This window comes from Lissotriton helveticus, chromosome 6, assembly GCF_964261635.1.
Source record: "Lissotriton helveticus chromosome 6, aLisHel1.1, whole genome shotgun sequence".
NCBI lineage: Eukaryota > Metazoa > Chordata > Amphibia > Caudata > Salamandridae > Lissotriton > Lissotriton helveticus.
This window is the reverse complement of record NC_136067.1, coordinates 1,787,054,649-1,787,070,919: the sequence shown is the minus strand read 5'-3', so window position 1 is coordinate 1,787,070,919 and position 16,271 is coordinate 1,787,054,649. Positions and strand designations below refer to the sequence as shown.

Genomic DNA, 16,271 nt, shown 5'->3' with positions numbered 1-16,271 from the left:
ACCAGGCCAGACTCTAGGCTCAGCTCTATGAATGTGCTGGGTTACTTGCATCTAGAAATGTTCTCTACAATCAGTCAATCAACAGCAGTAGGTGGCGTATGGCTGTTTGGATCAGATGCCATGTGTCTGGTCAGTAAAGTAGCCAGAAAGTAACTTGCTGGCTCTTTACAAAAACAGAAATAAAACAAATGAAGGCATTATGGGATCTAAAGAAGCAGAGGTGTCACTGGGGTGTATAATTGTCAAAGGAGATATGGCTGCAGTATGCATATAACCTTGGGTCCTAGTGTAGTGGAAGTGTTAATACAGTGGTTTTTAACAATGAGTCTTACTCCAGTGGGGTTTTTAAATGGTATGAAGTGCTATGGATGCCTTATGGAGGATCTTAGTGCTATTCAGGTGTCACATAAGGTCACGGTGAATACGTCATTTAGAGTTTGTATAAAGTGGGGATTTTATAGAAATACAGTGGTGATGCCACAATGGGTTTATGTGTAGCTGTTGTGTAAGGCGCATGGATGCTTGAAAGGTGCCAAATGGGGTCTGAATCAGGGAAGGTCTCACATGGAATATTGGTGCAAAAGAGGTGTCATAAGGGATCTGAGTTCAGGGGAGAGGTCATACGAGTTATGAATGCAAAAGATGTATTACATGAGGTCTGAGTGAAGCAAAAGTGTCAAACAGAGTTTAGGTGAATAGAGGTGTTATAGCGGATCCCACTGCCATGGGTATATCAATCAAGGTCTCTGTGCAGTACACAAGATGCACAGTTTATGAGTGCAGTTGAAATGTTATATGATGTCCAAGTGCAGTTATGTTATCTCAGGGTATTTAAGTGCAAACGAGTTACTGGATCGCGGTAATAGGTGCCTGGCTGAAATGGAGGTGTCAGGTGATTCGAATTCAATTGAGTTGCAACAGGGGTTTAACAAAGGTATCCATACAGTAGATGTGTTGTGTGCCAGTTTAGTGGATGCCAAGGATATGTCACAGAGTGTATAAGTAAAACAAAGGTGTTATATGGGCTCTGCAAAGTGTAGCCGCTACTGCGATCTCAGCGGAAGAGGCACATTTTGCATAGAGCGAGAATATGTTCATGCTATCAAAAATCAAAGCAGTACCTATGTTGGTTGCAGGACGCCTTAAACTTCCAGGAAGTTATGCCACCGAAATGGGAGGCTTCCGATGGAAGAAAAAAACTATAACCTAACTGCAAAATGTCTTATATGTTAAGGTATGCTTACACATGCCAATAGCAAATGGAATGAAGCAGCCAACTGTTTAAGAAAATTACCAATAAGGGCAGACATAAAAACCTGATGACTTTTAAATGAGCGTGAAGTCAAATGTTTTAAATGAGCCCGTACTGTTAGGTACTGGGTATCTGCACTTCTTTCATTTGAAAGGAAGAGTCCCTGCACTTCTCAGCACTGTTGCCAGGCATCTAAATGTAGAGTACCGGCACTTCTCAGAGCAAACATGTATTCTAAAGAGTGAGTACCTCCACTTCTATGTTTCTGTTCAAAGCATTGATTACAGTGAAAGGAGAACGAACAGTTGTTTAAATGGTGGTAATGGTTTGAAAAGAAAGCGCCCCGATTGAAATCTATGGGGGCATTTTGGTTGTTAGGAGGTTTAATATAAGTGAAAAGTGGGGTCATCCGTAGAATCAGGATGAGTTGACATGTAGGTGGGTGGATCAGTAGGGCACTCCACGTGACGGTAGGGTTGCTTTGATTTAACATACAGATTGATGCATAGTTGCAGTGGTTAATGTAATTGAAGCACCCGGGTTAAAGTGTCAGATGACAGCGATCTGTAAAATAAAACATAGCATCGGGCACGAAATACAGTGCCAACGGTGACTGGAATCAGAGATACCGAACTACTCGAGACCCTGCACTTGATTTCACCATGTGTACAAACTGCCGCTCATTGGAGTAAGAAGACTAGTTGATATCCTTGATATTGAGAATGCTTACATCAGATGCAGAAAGCACGCTGGTTTGCGAATTTCTCCTTACGTTCGGCACAGGCACATGCACATTTCCTAAATCAGACGCGGCGCGCTTAGATGACGGCATAGCAAATGTCATTTAACGACGTAACGTCCTCCAATGCTGGCAATCACTCATTTCACCATACTTTGTTATGCTCTAGCCGCCACCAGCGCCATTCCTTTTCACTCGTCCTATCCCACGGCGTCTTCTCCTGCCCGAACAGAAAGGAGTGGCGCACGGCGATGACGTCACTGACAGCTGGATGCTGCCCGGGGGTTTCTCTTTGTGCGCAGTGACGTCTGTCATTGCCTACGAACCGCTACCTGGAACAGGGGCTCGAGGGGGCGCCCACAGCTATTGGAGGAGAGAGAGTACCGCCTCTCGCGTCATCAGCGGATTCCTAAACACAGCGGCAAGTTCAAAACCACGGCTGAAGCAACATCAGCTGGATGGAGTCGACCGGAGTTGGCAATGGGCAATCACCACCTGCTGCAGCCCGAGCCGAGGGAGGCTCCGCCGCTAGAGCCAGGTGGACGCTTCTGAGACAGGTAAGGGCAGCGCAGCTTCCCGGGATCTGTGCCTGCCACTCTCTCAGTCAAGGAGTACCCCAGACATTGCACGTGAAACAGTAACAGTCACTTACGTTGGAAACAGCAGCTCCTTTAGTGCTTAGAGGCAACCCCAGAAATGTATGTAGATGTCAGTTATCTTATGGCTTAGAGACAGCCTCACGTGACTAAGAGATAGCCTCACACATTACTTGGAGATAGCCTGCCACATACAGAATAGAAACAGTCACTCAAACATTCACAGTGCCAACTCCATCAACTTTCAAGGGAGAGAAAAATTCATTTATCAAATACATTCAATTGAAAGACTCATTCAACAATTCAATGCATTGAGAGTAGATGAAAAGACAAAATACTTAATAAATCATAGATTTGCAAAAGATATTCAAATTTAAGACAGAATAATAATTACCCAATGGTGAAACAGGAAACCCAACCCTCTGGCCAAAGGACTAATGGAGGTCTCCTGATTAAGAATCAGGAGACAAAGACTATTGGACAGGATAGGATAATACTTACTAAAGCTTCTCTTGAACCCTGACGCACCGGAGCGCATCCATCTCTTACTCCCTCCTCGATATTCCTCCGCAATCTTCAATCTAATCAGGTTGTCTCTTAGGAATGAATCTTCCAAGTCTTTTCTCTTCTTCCAGCAGCAGCTCTCGACCACACCTCTCTCAGCATATAATCAGCAATCTCCAGCAGCACTAACAGCACCAAAAGCACTAAGCAGAAAGCAGCACCCTTAATCTTTTAGTCACCTTAAATATAGTCTTTGTTTCTGCTTGTCCCACCCTTAAAAGTTGCAAATATCAGTGGATCAAGGACTGTGATTGGACAAGGGCAGGGGAGTTGTAATCACCTCATGCTGTCATACTCAATTTCTTAACTAATTGCTTTGTTTAGCAAAACCCTTCCCCTTTAGCTCATTTATTATTCTGCCTTATTATTTTCCCATGCGTTGGTTGTATCAATTTAAACAATTCTTCAATAGGATTCTGCAGTCGAGGATAGCGTTCACACAGTGACTCCTTGGCTCTTGGCAGCCTGTCAACGGTCCGGTCAGCATCATAATTCTAGTGCACAGACTCAGCTTGATTACGTTTCCACCGCCATATTTTCCCTTGGCTTATAACTTCAAGCCCAAACGTACACAATTAATAAAGGAATCACAAACAGATGTTAATTTCTCAAATATGTGATCATCACTGTTCACCACCCAGTTCTACTCTAACCCATGTTATATTTTCTTTCTTTAAGCAAAAGCATTAGCAGCAACATCTTCTTTTAAAGTTCAGGCAGGCATATGCCTGGCATGCGGTGCTTCAACGCCTACAGTTAGTAACCCTTGCACATGCGTGCAAGGTTTCCCTCTCAAACGGGTTAGTCACATGGTTATTTACGTAGTTCTGGTTTGCAAAAGCGTTTTCCAGTTTCCTGCGGGATTCGGTCGCTTTGCAAATTATTCTTTGTTATTTAAGCGCGCTTAAAGCTCTTTTCCCCCATATGTGAATGCCGTGCGCATGTTATTTTCCATTTCTTTCCTATTCTAGTGGTTAGTACTTGTTAATGAGAGATTGATCCGAGCAAGTTTCATTTTCTTGAATCCTTGCTCCATCAGTCACACAAACACTCTTTAAAGAGGCCGAAAACTGACAGTGCTGAGACTACCCTACTCACAAAGGTTACAGGCAAGAACACTAATTGTCCGTGCTTTATTTGTCAGGTGGTGGGCCAGCACTTGTTTGGAACTGGGTCTTATATTGTGCCAACCAGATCTCCTGCTTCTTCATCAAAAGTGGTAATCCTTGGGTGTAGGGAAGATCACGGGGGTGAGCCAGAGGCCAGATGGGGGACTAAGCTTGGCCTTAGATGCCCATGCACTGGAATCCCGGACTGTGACAGTAGAACCGAAAGTGAACAATAACTTAGAAAGCACCAAACGTGATTAAGACTTTTTTTTAATGCTGCGTCATTTCAAATGTCTGTTGCAATTGTACCATCTAACAAAGTTGACTTTTTTCCTCACCAGGAATACACAATGCATCTGGGGAAATGGAGGGGGTACAAATTGCAATACTTCCAATATCTCTGAAGTACATTTCAGGATAGGGCTTAGTGGGACAATGTACTCCATGCGACACCCTCTGCAGTGGTTCACTCCCTGCTCACTGATGAACTCCAGTGACTGCCGTAATTTGGTCAGAGAGGGGCCAAGCATTCATACATGCAGATACCCATTCACAACACTCAATTACCAATATACATACACACATGCACACACCAAACATACTGACTAAAGCACCTCTGGAGGTAAGCCTGGAGGTTCCAGAACTGTTGGACTGCCCTCTCATATCACCAATGAATGAAGCTGCAGTCCCTACCTCGTCACAGAGATTGGACGGGGTCTCTGCGACTTGCTGAACCCACACAACTCTGTGACATGGCTTAAAACTGGAGCGTCCAGGTCCGTGGCTATCAGTGATGCTCCACGTCATATGAGTTGAAGTCCTCCAAGTGCTTTGCCAGACTGAAGAGGTCACACTCACAGAAGCTGTGACATCTTCAGTCAAGCAAAGTTCAGCTCAGGCAGCCAGGGGCCTGTACATTTAGCACATGTATACCTCCTAGTTACTTGACCTGAACATATAGATTGCCATTCATGCTGAGCAAAAGTCACTGTTCATGTCTGTGACAAAAAATGCGGAGGCAGGGCCCCTGTGCACGTAAGGATGTGCTGCGGCTGATGAACTCTCTAATTGAGGCTTGCAGTGCTGAAGACTTACAAGAGCCCCTCTCACATTGCTGGCTCCCGCCTAGTTGTCTTTTGTGTTTCAAAGATGTCTGCACTCCCCTGAAACATACCTTGCCTCTGCAATCCATAGCCGCACGCCCTGTCTATTCTCCAGAGCCATCACCTCTGCAGCCAAGGTATCCTATCCTTGCCTACCCCCGTGCCCCTAGCTTCCTGTTCTACCTCCCACCCATCTACTGCTGCGAGCAATGTTCTGGCTGTACCTCCTCTAGGGACTTCAACCCTGTTTCTGCCTTCCACATACTCTAGTCCTGCCCTCTGCTCACAGGGCTGGCTGTCTTGCCTCGACGCTCCCTGTGTTCACTGTCACCTGAGAGAGAATAAGTGAAAGAGAGAGAAAGTTTTAGAGAAAGACAATAAAAGAGTCAGACGGGGAGGATGACCGAAGATAAAGACAGATGGAAAGCCTTAGCAAGGGGGCAGGAGAAATTGAGGGAAATAGACAGAGTATAGGAGACTGAGACAGGAAGGTGAGAACCTGAGAAAGTGATAGTTCCAGCACAAGGGTGTTGGAGAGCAGGACATAGTGAAGGAACAAGTGCTAAGCATTTAGAAGTACCAAACAACCGAACAAGAAAGCCACACAACTTGAAAGAAATCTGACACCAATTTATAAAAATAGATCTTATTTTTATGAATATTTAGACCCCAAAACAAAATGCTTAGGAGAGTTCTAGAAATGTAGATTTTTAAATAAAATGTAAATCACTGCTTTTCTCTCAGCATGTAAACAAGCATTGGTAATTACAGCGGTTAGAAAAAACTTTATAACACATTTGGGAAGGTGTGTTCGGGTACTCTGGTGTGCTTTGGGCAATCAATTGCAGTAGGGAGCAAGTCAAGGGGGCCAGTATCGGTATGTAGAGCGTCTACCTTTGCCACCAAAACAGTCTCAAGTCCAGTTCAAGGCTCTATCAGTAAACAGCCATAGTCATCAATGGAGTCGTCCTGACGCAAGGGATGCAGGATGCTGGATGCTGAAGATGCTGTAAGATGCATACAATCTGTGTGGTTGACAGAGGGCTTTTTGGAGCTATATCTTGGTCTGTAGTCTTGGTGAGGTTACTTTGGCCACAGGTGTCTATGTCCCTTGAAGTTCTGGTGGGGCCAGCGAAAGTCTAGTTGCCACTGGACTACTGGTCTCCAGTCACGTCAAACTCCGTGGTTCCCTCCTTCTTGGATAGCCAAATTGCACTCCAGCAGTTTCTGGTGCAACTTTTGAGCATCGGGGCTAGGCCTCATTAGCTTCATGTCAGTGGTCAGAATCGATCAAGCAATGGTGGCTACTGACTAGCAAGTCGGGCTTCTTTAGCTTGTTGTGGCACTGTAGCTGGAAACAGGGAGTCAGTCAACTGACTCTTGGAGTCACTTCTGTCTGGGGCTCGAGAGTGACTTTTCCACGATCCAGGCACCTTAGGCACAGCCCACTCTTTGCTAGCCCAAGGAACAGCAGGTGCAGTTCAGCTTTCTTGCCAGGTCCAAGAAACAACAGGGCAGTCCTACATTGGTCCTCTCTCCAGCCCAGATGTGATCTGAGGTCTTGTTGCCATGGGTGACCTATTTATGCCTAGCAAGTGCCCTCTGGGGAATACAGTGGTTACTAGCCAATGGGCCACTAGATCCCTTCCCACCTGATGAGGACTTCCTGCAGTGTGTGGCAACTAGCTGTCCCAGAATGCACTGTTCTGCCCACTGCCATAATGACAGAACCCCTCTCTCAGTGGGTGGCTACCTGAGGACTACACTTCCATGGGAAAACTGGTTTGGCAACTGATATTTCTTCTCAGTCCCTGACGCCAACCTGTCTAATAGGATAAAACAGCAGCACCTGTCTTGTTTGTCAACCATTTGCCCTTCAAAGGTGGCTCCCCTTTTGAAGTTCGCCTTTTGGCCTCACATCTTGTGTGGCATCCTGCCAGGGAGTGGTAACACCTCTTCCAATGGCAGGCATCTATTATCTCCTTTCCCTGGAGTCATTCACACTTCTTCCCGGGAAGGAAGAAGGCTGTCTTGTGACCAGCATCTCCGAATGGCTGCTGGAATGCTTGGGTAACAGAGTTGCTACTGTCTAAAAGTTGGTTTTACTCAAAAGTTACATTAAATTTTACTTTAGCATGAAGTCGTGTTTAAGGTAACAATTCTTTTGATACCTTGAAGTACCAACTTTGGTAGTCCATTCAGGAGTTAGCACAACTGAGTTGTCAAAACTGCACCTGAAATGCATGCTACTAAGTTGCAGATTGCCAGTGAAACATGCGGGGGATATCGCAGACTTCATCCTTGTACACAAGCTGGGCCTACTAATCCTGACTGATACATGCTTAAATAATGCCTGCCTCCACACAAATCCTTTACTTACTAGTTCCACCTAATCATGACATCATAAGATTAGATAGACCCGGAAACCAGGTGGCGTATTGCTTGCATACACCAAAACAATCTCTCAGTGAAACAGTCACATAACATTGCCCTATCATCATACAAATACTTATGCATTGCTATTTTGAGCAACAACAGTCGATTGTGCAAATTGCATGCAATCTCTACCACCCACCAGGTGATAACATCACGTTGATATAACAAATTATGGAAACTATCTCAACTAACGCAGGACAACACTGCACCCAGATCTTCCTCTGAGATTTTAACCTAGACTAGAATGATCCTAATGACTCAATCAATCAATCAATCATAACATTTGTATAGCGCGCTACTCACCCGGAAGGGTCTCAAGGCGCTTGGGGAAGGGAGGGTCCACTACTGCTCGAACAGCCAGGTCTTGAGTTGTCTCCTGAAGGCGAGATGGTCCTGGGTCAGCCGAAGGTGGATGGGGAGGGAGTTCCATGTCTTGGCCGCCAGGTAGGAGAAGGATCTGCCTCAGGCGGTGGCTCTTCGGATGCGTGGTACGGCGGTGAGGGTGAGGCTGGTAGACCGTAGCTGGCGGGTGGGCGTGTAGAAGGTCAGGCGGTCGTTGAGATACTTGGGGCCCAGGTCGTGGAGAGATTTGTGTGCGTTGGTGAGGAGCCGGAACGTGATCCTCTTGTTGACAGGGAGCCAGTGCTGCTCTCTCAGGTGGCCGGAGATGTGGCTGCGTCGGGGGATGTCCAGGATGAGTCGGGCGGAGGCATTCTGGATGCGTTGGAGTCTTTTCTGTAGCTTGGCTGTGGTTCCGGCGTAGAGGGTGTTTCCGTAGTCCAGTCGGCTGGTGACGAGTGCCTGGGTGACCGTCTTCCTGGTTTCGGTCGGGATCCATCGGAAGATCTTGCGAAGCATGCGTAGGGTGAGAAAGCATGATGAGGAGACGGCGTTGACTTGTCTGGTCATCGAGAGTGAGGAGTCCAGGATGACGCCCAGGTTGCGTGCGTGGTCTGTTGGCTTGGTAGTGGTGCCCCGGGCCGGGGGCCACCAGGAGTCGTCCCAGGCGGAGGGCGATGGTCCCAGGATGAGGACTTCCGTCTTGTCTGAGTTCAGTTTCAGGCGGCTGTTCTTCATCCACTCGGCGACGTCTTTCATCCCTTCGTGTAGGCTGGTTCTGGCGGTGTCGGGGTCTCTGGTGAGGGAGAGTATCAGCTGGGTGTCATCGGCGTAGGAGATGATGTTGAGGTTGTGTTGGCGTGCGATGGCTGCAAGAGGTCTCATGTAGACGTTGAAGAGGGTGGGGCTGAGGGATGATCCTTGCGGAACGCCGCAGATGACTTCGGTGGTCTCGGATCGAAACGGGGGGAGGCGGACTCTCTGTGTTCTCCCGGCGAGGAACGAGATGATCCACTCCAGTGCCTTCTCTTGGATGCCGATGTTGCCGAGGCGTTGAACTAGGGTGCGGTGGCAGACCGTGTCGAACGCTGCAGATAGGTCCAGGAGGATGAGCGCCGCTGTTTCCCCGTTGTCGAGCAGGGCTCGGATGTCGTCAGTGGCTGTGATGAGGGCGGTCTCGGTGCTGTGGTTGGCTCTGAAACCGGACTGCGAGGGGTCGAGGGATCCGTTTGTCTCGAGGAAGGCGGCAAGCTGTCTGTTGACGATCTTCTCGATGACTTTAGCAGGAAAAGGGAGGAGCGAGATGGGGCGGAAGTTTTTGAGGTCGGTGGGGTCCGCTGTTGGTTTCTTCAGTAGGGCGCTGAGCTCGGCATGCTTCCAGCTCTCCGGGAAGGTGGCGGTGTTGAAGATATTAGGTCGCTCAATACAACCTTACAAAAAACCAAAAACTTGCTGACCTTTAACCAACCTCAAACTAAACGCTCTTAAAACGGAATTCCTCTTAATTGCCCCATCCAAACACTCACTGGATATTTCAGAATGGATGAAACAACTAACAGCTCTTAACTGCTTACCACACATTATAGATTCAACAAGATCTCTGGGGATAATGCTGGACAAGAACCTGAACATGGAGGAACACATCAGCTCTGCCACCAAAGGAGCAAACTACCACATGAACATCTTAAGAAAAATAAGACCCTGATGACTTCAAATCAGCTGTTCAAGCCCTAGGGGTTCCCAGGTTGGACTATGGAAGTGACACCCTCTGCGGCCTACCCAGATCTAAGCTGGCACCACTAAGAGCGCTGCTAGGCTCATCACCGGATCTAAAATTAAAACTTTTGATCTGAAATCTCAAAACTAGCTCCCATGTGAGACAAGGATTCATTTGAAAATCGCATGCATGACCTATAAAGCCCTGCTCTTCAACACCCCGAGATACTTTGCACAAAAACTGGAGCTATCGGGGGCTGTAGAGCATATAGAGGCACTAGCACCCTGCTGCTGAAAGCACCGAAATTCTATAAAAAAAAAGTATAACCAAGCCTTTATGCATGTCTTATTCTAAATGCTGATTAAAATTTGTAAAAAAAAAACCAAACAATTGCCTTTTCAGATATTGCCCCAAGAATCTGGAACTGCCACCCCTGAAGTCAGATTGAACCCCTCAACTGCTTCATTCAAAAAGAAGTTAAAGTGATAATGATGAACACATTTCTGCTTTAGAACATACACATTCTACTCCTGGACACGATTTGTCCCTTAGTCTGCATACATGCTTATTTCTCGCATGTTACCCCACAGGTACAGATCTTTAACCATTCTCGGCCCTCTAGTGGGCATCAACATGATAATATTTCACAGTGCATGATGGTATGTGTGGTTTTCCAGGAATTTGGCATGGTTCCGCAGCAGCCTTGAAAGTGGGTCTGCAGTGCGGAGCAACACGGAATTGGAGACTATCTCCATCAAGACATTCAAAATTGAAAAAGGCAGCCCACTGGAGGGTTCGTAATGTTTGGACTGAATTGTGATGCCCACTAGAGGGCCAAGAATGGTTAAAGATCTGTACCTGTGGGGACTCACAATCAGTTTCTTTTTGCCAGGGCTAACCTCAGAAGAAGTTCCAAGATGGAATGAAACGCGTCAGGATCGCCCAAAAATGGTCGAATAAATGCTTTGAAAGCACTGTGTTGCGTGTGCGGCTCATCGTTTCCTTGAAGGGGGAGAAAGTGTTGTAATGTGTAGCGGCTTGGTCCTGCCGCAGAGCTACGCACCGCTCGTGAATATCGAACCTTGGGTAACGGACGCTGCCAGATACTGGAATTTGGCATGGTTCCTCAGCAGCCTTGAAAGTGGGTCTGCAGTGCGGAGCAACACGGAATTGGAGACTATCTCCATCGAGACATTCAAAATTGAAAAAGGCAGCCCACTGGAGGGTTCGTAATGTTTGGACTGAATTGTGAAAACCACACATACCATCATGCACTGTGAAATATTATCATGTTGATGCCCACTAGAGGGCCAAGAATGGTTAAAGATCTGTACCTGTGGGGACTCACAATCAGTTTCTTTTTGCTAGGGCTCACCTCAGAAGAAGTTCCAAGATGGAATGAAACGCGTCAGGATCGCCCAAAAATGCTCGAATAAATGCTTTGAAAGCACTGTGCACGGCTCATCGTTTCCTTGAAGAGGGAGAAAGTGTTGTAATATATATATATATACCAACAACTCAGTTGCCCAGCGCAATGAGGAGCACTCAAGCCAACATGAGACAGGGTTAAATGCCTTAAAACATTTTCTTGATTCAAGACCCCTAGTCTGTTACACACACAATAACATTCTTTTAGATCTAGCATCATGGTGTCTTTTTAACAACTATTTTATGTTCAGCAATGATGTGTACTTGCAAAAGAGGGGTGTGGCGATGGGGGCCTGTTTCTCCCCCATCTATGCGTGCTTACATGGTGGTTGGTGGGAGGAGCAGGCCCTTAAGTGTACGTTCCATTCTGATTACAGCAACCATGTCCAGCATTGGTTGTGCTATATAGACGATTGTCATATAGATATGCTTTGCCTTCACACTGTGTTAAGTTAGCATGAGCTTATTAGGAGTTTAAATGCCATTTTTCCTTTCTGCTGCTTCTGCACACGGCACATATTGTTATTAGAGCTTTGAGCTTAGTAGAATATTTTGCTTCACACGAGAATAATATGTTTTGCTATTGTATCAGCTTTGCTTGGTAAGCTATGTCTGTACAGTGAGTGCCGAGGCCTTCAAGGTTATTTCAACACAGTGGTTGTTGTGAGGTCTGATCTTCGCACGTCCTAGACATAACATATATGCAGCTGCGGCCAACTCTGGCTTTAGGCGCGTTTAATATTGCACTGCACAGAGCATGCCAACACACTTGATGATTCTTCGCATGCAGAGAGCTGGTGGAAGATGATGTGATCCCTTTCCACTAGGATCAGAGGTGTGGGGCCACCCTTCTAAAACCCAAAGAGACCTTCTTTAGATATAATATAATATACTAGCAAGGGAGGGTAAGACTTAGGTGCCATTTAGCCTTCTTCCCTCTAGCTTTTTAACATGCTTTCTCCCTTTGTATTTTATGGACTAGTAACTATGCTGATTACTTTGTTTCTTATAATATGTTTGCTTGTATTAGCCAAGATACTGCGCTTGAGAACACTGCATTAGAAATAAATATTTCAAACCTGCACGTGTCTTCATTTACTCCTCGTTCTGAACTGGTATGATAGTATAACGAAAGAGTGTTCATGTGTTCCACATTACCGGAGGTGTTCCAAGTCCATGTTCTGGGTTGTCTAAACATTGGGGGTTTGTAAGAACCAATGAGACACTGATTGCTAGTCTGGTAGGGGATTTTGGGTACTAAGGTGAGTTTTGGCACACCCTAATTCACTGAGGTTCCAAGTCTCTATGCACAGTTCTGTGTGAGAGCAGGATCCCTGCGACATGGCGCCCAACCGTTGGTGGTCTTATTACATGACACTTGAGTAGTGCTTCAATCAGTCCTTAACCCTTTTCACTATTGTTTCGGAGGACAGTGGTGTCGGACAAACCTGCCTATAGTTATATAGGTCTTTTCAATCTTGATTCTTTTCAAACGGTTTCTTTTTGAATTACTACCCAGTTGTGCTACATAGTTTTCTTTGTACCTCTTTCTTTTTGTGTCACTATGGCCGTGGTGGACATTCCGCATGGTGGGAGTGCGGAAGTAGCTTACCCATACGAGATTTTTTACTTATGGGTGACCTTCCCGGCGGTGAATGCAAATACTAATGTGTTCAACACATACACTCCCACTGCCATGCCACAGGAATATGTTCCCTATAGGACACAGGAAGTTCCGATTAATGCTTGGCAGCACCGTGTTTGGTTTAATGGCGCCCTACCCCACTCTTTGTTAACTCCGAGGTTAGGTCCTTTGTCCATTCCGGGTGTAACTTGGCCTGTTTTGGCTGGATTTACACCGCATCCTCAACAAGGGGCGTGTCCCCTTGCAGACTTAAGACGACTACATGTAGTCGCAATTAGCATGATTAGGTCGTTAGGGCTGTACATTACCCGCAATCTCCCGGGCGGGGCCCCAGGTGTTGCGGCGCTTCCAACCGGACAGGGCGGAACGAAGCTCAGTCCTATGATGGTGAACGCAGTAATGGGCAAGCGACGCCAGAATAAGGATGATTTTCCTTTCTGGCTTGCGGAGAAGTTTGACCAGCTGGAAGCAGTATTTGCTAACACGACTCCTGGTGAAAAACACAGGATTCTGACAATTAGCATGCCAAAAGACTTGGTCCCCGAAGCTGGTGACTGCGAAACTTGGGGTAAGATCTTTGCGGCAGTGTATACGAGGTGCTTCGGCACACCGTCAATGACTGTCCTTCCAACGGTCCTTGAATGTGTTCAAGATGAGCACGGTCCTGAGGCAGCGGTTGAATTGGGTATGCGCCATGCGGCAGTTTCGACGTAGTTTCCGATCTCGTACTTGCGAATGTCAAGGGAGATGCAGTTAACTTTCAGGTGTCTAATGCTTTGCAGGCTGTACCCGATGTTGACAAACCCCGACAGTTACCGAGAATTATTGTGGCGGCTTATAAAACTGTAGGCCGTAATAGTATGAGACTCAAGCCTTTCTCAACAAAAGAGAAAAAACAACCCCAAGGACAGAAGTCAGAGACTGAGGAACAGCCCAAGGCTAAAAAGCTAAATTGGCCGAAAAAACAACAAAAACAGGGTAAGCAACAACAGCAGAAACAGGAGTCTCGTCCTGCATCTCCAGTGCCTGCACCTACAGAACGTATTTATGACTTGAGCGACGATAAAATCACCTGATCGTTTTCAGGTTTCTGAACAATGCTCTCCTCGTTCTTTTCAGGAATCATCAGCCTCATCGACCGGTGGTCGAGGAGGCGGCAGAGGTCGGGGTGGCCAGCAAGGACGTGACCAGCCCCGCCCGAAAGACGGTAAAGGCAAGCAGGACGATTCCACACCGAAACGACCCCAGTTTCAGAAAAAGAAAGTTGCCGCTTTAACAGCGAGATATGCCACAGATAGTGAGAACGCAGCTTCGGAATCAGACATGGGCTCTGACCTTGCTGGACAGTGCGGCGGAGATTACCATAGTGCGAGAGGCCCTGCGTCCGCTACTGAAGGTGACAGCGACTGACCGATATGTTGTTGTGGAGACAGCTGACACTGGAGTAGCTCCCCCTGATAGACTTCATGAAATAGTCCTTTTAATTGAAGGTGGCATACAACGTACCATAAAAGGGGTATTTTGGGAAAATATTACGACTACCTATGACATTTTGTTAGCGGAGACGGACTGGCCCCCACCTTTTGTGCTCGCAGCTCCGAGAGGGGAGGAGGTGATCCTCCCTAGTTTCGCGCACACTGTCTCGAAGGAGCATGCGCTGAATTTTGCAGAAGAGTGGGCTAAAGTCCTTGCGCCGGCTCTGTACCGTACACATTGTGGTTGGGATAAATTTTCCCCACACCATGAGATTCCCTTACGGTCTATGCCACAGCCTCAGCCTCAATATCCCATCCGACGTGAAGCTAAGGCTTCCGTGGCGGAAATCCTTGAACAATTGGAATATCAAGGTGTAATTAACTTGTGTGTCGCCGATGAATAACCCTCTTTTTACTGTGACCAAGCCAGACGGCTCGTTCCGTTTGGTATTGGATTACCGGCATCTTAACTCGCATTGTCGTACCTGTGCAGTACAGAATACCCACGGCTCTGCTTTAGTGGATGGTCTTGTGCGTAAACGGTTTAAAACCACACTTGACATTTCCAATGATTTTTTTGCCCACAATTTAGATGGTCTAAGTTCCCAATGGACCAGTTTTACAAGTGGCGGCAAACAGCGCCAATACAAACGTTTGCCGGTGGGCTATAAGAATAGTCCGGGCGTGTTTGCTGCCCGCATAGTCTCTCTCTTAGAGAGAGTAGACACAGATGCATGTTCGTATGTGGATGACATCTATCTCGCAGACGACGAGCTTTGGGCGCATCGGTGTCGCGTTGACCGCATAATTTGTAACTTTGCGGACTTCGGTTACAAATTCAACTTTGCAAAGTCTCACATTGCTGAGTACAGTGTTGTTCCTGGGCTATGAGCTCAACAATGAAGGCCGAGGATTGGCTCCTCACTTCTTGGAGAAATGCGCACAATTGCGCGCTCCTACAACTCTGAAAAAATTACAGTCCTTGCTGGGATTTTTGAATTTCGGGCTTACATATATTCCTGAATATGCCCAGCGTATCAAGCCTTTGTATGCTTTGATACAACCTAATTTTACCAAATCGAGTTGGCTTCCAGAACACTCAGCTATTTTGCAATCTTTGCAGGCTGATCTTTTAGAATCTAAATTTTTACTGACTCGTGATAACCACACCAACCTGGTGATAAGAATCATCCCAGGGGCGGTGGGTTTCACTTACCTTACTTTTAATGAAGGAGACACAGTACCTATTGCTTACAAGTCACACTTGTACACTTCGGCTGAAATGCGATTTTCCACTGTGGAAAAAGTTTTGACAGCAGTGCAGATGGCGATTCTTAAGGAACGTGCACTGTCGCAGGGAAAACGCATGTTGGTTGTTACCCCGTATCCTGCACTAGAGGCAGTGACGAAAGCCAGTGTACCAAATTCTAAAGCTTTGCACCCTCGGTGGATACAATGGGCAGCATCATTGACATCTCCGGATGTCACGTTTATTTTTGATGCCTCCTTACAGTCGCAAGAGTTTTTGCAATATGAATTCGTTCATCCTGCACCTTTAGCTATGCGGCCTTTGGAGGATTTCCATTGCATCATATACACTGATGGTTCAGCGCAAGTTGCGCATGGGTCTAAACACGCATACGTTTCTGCTTGCGCCATTGTGGTAGGTGCCATGGTGAATGATGAGTTCAAGTCCAGAGTCGTGCACACGCAGACTCTAGGGGACTGCACCGCACAATTGTCAGAGCTTCGTGCTCTGATGCTTGCCTTGCAGTACGCTGATCCTAGTGTGACGACTCTTATTGTGAGTGATTGGTACTACTGTGTCCAGTCTTACAATGAGAACCTCTTCTTTTGGATTCAGAATG

General features: G+C 46.7%; 2 protein-coding genes across 4 annotated transcripts in view; one reads left to right on the top strand and one right to left on the bottom strand.

The window, feature by feature from the left end:
• The window catches only part of PREPL (prolyl endopeptidase like), a 416,901-nt gene extending 414,621 nt beyond the window's left edge, over window positions 1-2,280 (bottom strand). For 2 of the 3 annotated variants that reach the window (XM_078649675.1, XM_078649677.1), the window contains exon 1: window positions 1,983-2,239. The gene's annotated coding sequence lies outside the window, so the exon portion shown is untranslated. Of the gene's footprint in view, window positions 1-1,982 lie in introns of all 3 variants that reach the window. The other variant, XM_078649676.1, reaches the window with a different exon arrangement.
• A 132-nt stretch (window positions 2,281-2,412) lies between these two features.
• CAMKMT (calmodulin-lysine N-methyltransferase) overlaps window positions 2,413-16,271 on the top strand; it is a 1,527,883-nt gene continuing 1,514,024 nt past the window's right edge. Inside the window, exon 1 of the mRNA XM_078649679.1 lies at window positions 2,413-2,548. Coding sequence (XP_078505805.1) covers window positions 2,450-2,548 — 99 coding nt within the window. The 5' untranslated portion in view covers window positions 2,413-2,449. The remainder of the gene's footprint in view (window positions 2,549-16,271) is intronic.